At 64.8% G+C, this 2,998-nt stretch overlaps 1 protein-coding gene across 2 annotated transcripts; it reads right to left on the bottom strand.

Moving 5' to 3' along the window:
- Positions 1 to 370: 370 nt before the first annotated feature.
- Positions 371 to 2,235, bottom strand: LOC119354030 (U-box domain-containing protein 4-like). 2 transcript variants are annotated; one of them, XM_037620738.1, is made up of 3 exons: positions 1,486 to 2,235; positions 1,051 to 1,434; positions 371 to 949 (listed from the first exon to the last, which is right to left on the bottom strand). In XM_037620738.1, exons 1-3 carry the CDS (start codon positions 2,098 to 2,100, stop codon positions 863 to 865), a joined length of 1,086 nt encoding a protein of 361 aa, XP_037476635.1. In that variant the 5' UTR covers positions 2,101 to 2,235; the 3' UTR covers positions 371 to 862. The 2 variants fall into 2 exon arrangements, with proteins under 2 accessions (XP_037476635.1, XP_037476634.1); XM_037620737.1 differs by having other exon boundaries at positions 1,051 to 2,235.
- Between the last annotated feature and the right edge of the window lie 763 nt (positions 2,236 to 2,998).

The raw sequence follows: 2,998 nt of genomic DNA, 5'->3' as shown, positions 1-2,998 counted from the left end.
AGGGGACGAATAATCAACCAACCTACCGGGCGCGAGCGCGAGATCTTTCTTTTCAGCTTTACCGCTGCTGCGGGGCCATTCCGTGCTGCATCTTCTTCTAGGCCACAAGCAGCGGCAGAAGAAGCCAGCCTTTGGCGGCAACGACCGATCGACTGACCCAGCGAGCAGACGGCAGCGCGACCACTAGAAAATTCCGACCTGTCGTCCTCGGTTGAACCAGCAAAACGTTGCTGATTTAGCAAGTCACTCGCTCGCTCACCCACGGCTCACGAGCCACGCCCCGCTCCTGCCGCAGGAACCTGGGATGAGATAGATGGAGTGATAACACCGCTAGAACCTGAATGTAACAGCACGGCCGTCGTGGATTGGATTGCAGTTCAAACCAACCGGTGATTTTTTTTTCTTTCTTCTAGAGATCACACAATCTTTCTATCGTATCCACCAGAAGAAACCAAGTCCAGAACACGCTCACTCCAACAGCACAGCTCGCTGTTTCACCACACGCGAATTTGGCTCGCTTCCTTGATCCAGGAAGCAACCCAAAATGGTACTAGAAACTAATAAAAGTGAAAAAAGGAAGAAGAAGAAGAAGAAGAACAGTGGGGAGAATGAATTTACAGGGAGGCTTGGCTCCGCCACGGACCATGGTCGTCATCTCGCTTGAGGTTGAGGGAAATGTACACTCGCTCGCGGACGCAAACTCGCTGCTGGCTCGGCTATTTACACGGGCGGGCAGGCAGGCACGCCGGCCGGCTGCCCAGCCCAGCTCGTCTCGCTCTCGCCACGGGGAAAGGGGAAAACGCACGCACGCACGCCACCTGGCATGCATGGCCAAGGTGGAATTGGTAGCCGAACGGTATCATCACTCCGCCGCAACGATCGCCGCCGGCCTGGTTGCGCGCAGGCTCGCGCTCCGCGGTTGCCGTAGCATCTCGACCAGCGCCTCAGCCTACGGAATCGCAAAACAAATTAGTACTCCGTACATCGGAAGCTGTAAATTCTGTTTGTGATTGTAATGGCCGAAACGATTGTGCTTCGAACGATTGGTACCTTGGTTTTGAGCTTGGGGCGCGCGGAGGAGGACTGGGAGAGGGCGACGAGGGGAGGGATGGCGCCCTCGCGGGCGACCATGGTGCGGTACGCCGCGTTGTCGTCGCAGATCTGGAGGAGGGAGAGCGTGGCGATCTCCTTCTGCCGCGAGGTGCCGACCTCCACCATCTCCACCAGCACGGGGATGCCGCCCTCCTCCACGGTGGCGGAGCGGCCCTCGGCGAAGCCCACCAGGGAGTGGAGCACGTAGGCGGCCTTGTCCACCATGCCGGACTCCGGGTCCGACATGAGGTCCAGCAGCGGGCGCACGGCGCCGGCCTCGACTGCGCGCAGGCGGTTCTCGCGCGCGCCGCTGCAGAGCGCGTAGAGCGCCGTGGCGGCGTCCTTCTTCCCGCGCGCGCCGCTGCAGAGCGCGTAGAGCGCCGTGGCGGCGTCCTTCTTCCCGCGCGCGCCGCCGGTCTCGAGCAGGGACACCAGCAGCGGGACGGCGCCCGCGCGGCCGACGGCGGCCGCCGCGGCGCCGTCGAGCTGGGAGAGGCGGAGCAGCGCGCACGCGGCGTTCTCCCTGGCCGCGGGCGACGCGGCCGACTTGAGCGCGCGCACCAGCGGCCGTATCGCGCCGGCCTCGACCATGAGGGCCTTGTTCTCGTCGCAGATGGAGAGGTTGAGCAGCGCCGTCACCCCGTGCTCCTGCAGCAGCGGGTCGGCGTGCGACAGCAGGGCCACGAGCGGCCGCACCGCCCCGGACGCCGCGATGCGGATGCGGTTGTCCGGGTTGTGCTTGGCGAGCAGCCGCAGCTCCATGGCGGCGCGGCGGAGCGAGTCGACCGAGGCCGAGGGCGACTCAAGCTCGGCGACGAGCGAGGAGATGGAGCCGTCGGAGGCCTCGGCCGCGCAGGAGAGCAGCAGGCGGTGGATGCCCGCGGCGGCGGCGGGCGTGAAGGAGAGGTCGTCGCTGCCGCACTCGCTGAAGGGCTCGGAGCAGGAGGAGTCGCCGCTGTCGCTGTAGCAGCTCCGCCGCCGCGGGGACACGGAGGCGTCCGAGTCCATCCCCTCCGCCGTGCTCTACCGGACGCAAATGCCGCGGCGGGCAGAGAACCTCGGAGGCGAGGGAGAGAGAGCTGGGCTGGGGGATGGAATGGAGGAGGAAGAATTGGGTGCGTTGCGTTCTCGGGGAGGAGACGAGCCGATGAAATAAGCGAGGGGGGATCGGGTGGGCTGCTTAAATTAATCGCGCTAATTATTATATTTAAGATAATCAGCCAATGGCCCTTCCGTCACTACTTTTCTGCCGCTTCTTTGGCTGGTACGAGCACCGCCACCGTCGGATCGGGAATCAGACGGCCCCGCTACACCACCCACCGTCGGAAAGGTACGTGGCGGATGCCGCGAGCGCCCGGCCGTCCGATGGGCATCCGGCGGGGGACGCGGGCCGCATCTCGTTAGGGACGGGCGGGACGAACCGGTAGCGCGGTGGGGGCGAAGAGTTCAGCGCGCGACACGTGCGACGACGGCCGCGTACGTACGGGGTCGCCCACGCACGTGAGGCCGGCAGGACGCGTGCAGGGCGAGCGGGCCGCACCACGCCGCGCTGCCTGCCGGTGGGCTGGGCCGGGCGGCTCGTGGCCCCACGGCGCGGCGGGGCTTGGGGTGGGGGGCAGGGATCGGGTAGGTGCCGCGGCGGTCGGCAGGGGGTGCCCCGTCCCCCGGTTCCCCTGATTTTGACGGTTTTGGCTGTCTTCGTCGTGAAAGTGAGGGGAATTGCCGCGTCCGGAATTGGAGGCAGCGTCTGCACACCTCGTGCCGTTTTGGCTTCTACCGCGTCATATACACAACGAATCATACTACCACGTACTAGTACGTACCCACAGGAGCATTTTTGCATGCCCCCATGGTGTCGGCTCCGAGTCGCCCGAGTCCAAGTCCTTGGATGTTTCTGCGCTGGCCT

The sequence above is a fragment of the Triticum dicoccoides genome, chromosome 2A (assembly GCF_002162155.2).
Source record: "Triticum dicoccoides isolate Atlit2015 ecotype Zavitan chromosome 2A, WEW_v2.0, whole genome shotgun sequence".
NCBI lineage: Eukaryota > Viridiplantae > Streptophyta > Magnoliopsida > Poales > Poaceae > Triticum > Triticum dicoccoides.
This window is presented reverse-complemented; position numbering and strand designations above follow the sequence as displayed.

Coding starts and splice junctions, on each gene's coding strand:
- LOC119354030 (XM_037620737.1), bottom strand. CDS start 2,100: ATGGACTCGGACGCCTCCGTGTCCCCGCGGCGGCGGAGCTGCTACAGC. Junction 950..1,050: donor GCCCCAAGCTCAAAACCAAG/GTACCAATCGTT, acceptor GCGATTCCGTAG/GCTGAGGCGCTGGTCGAGAT.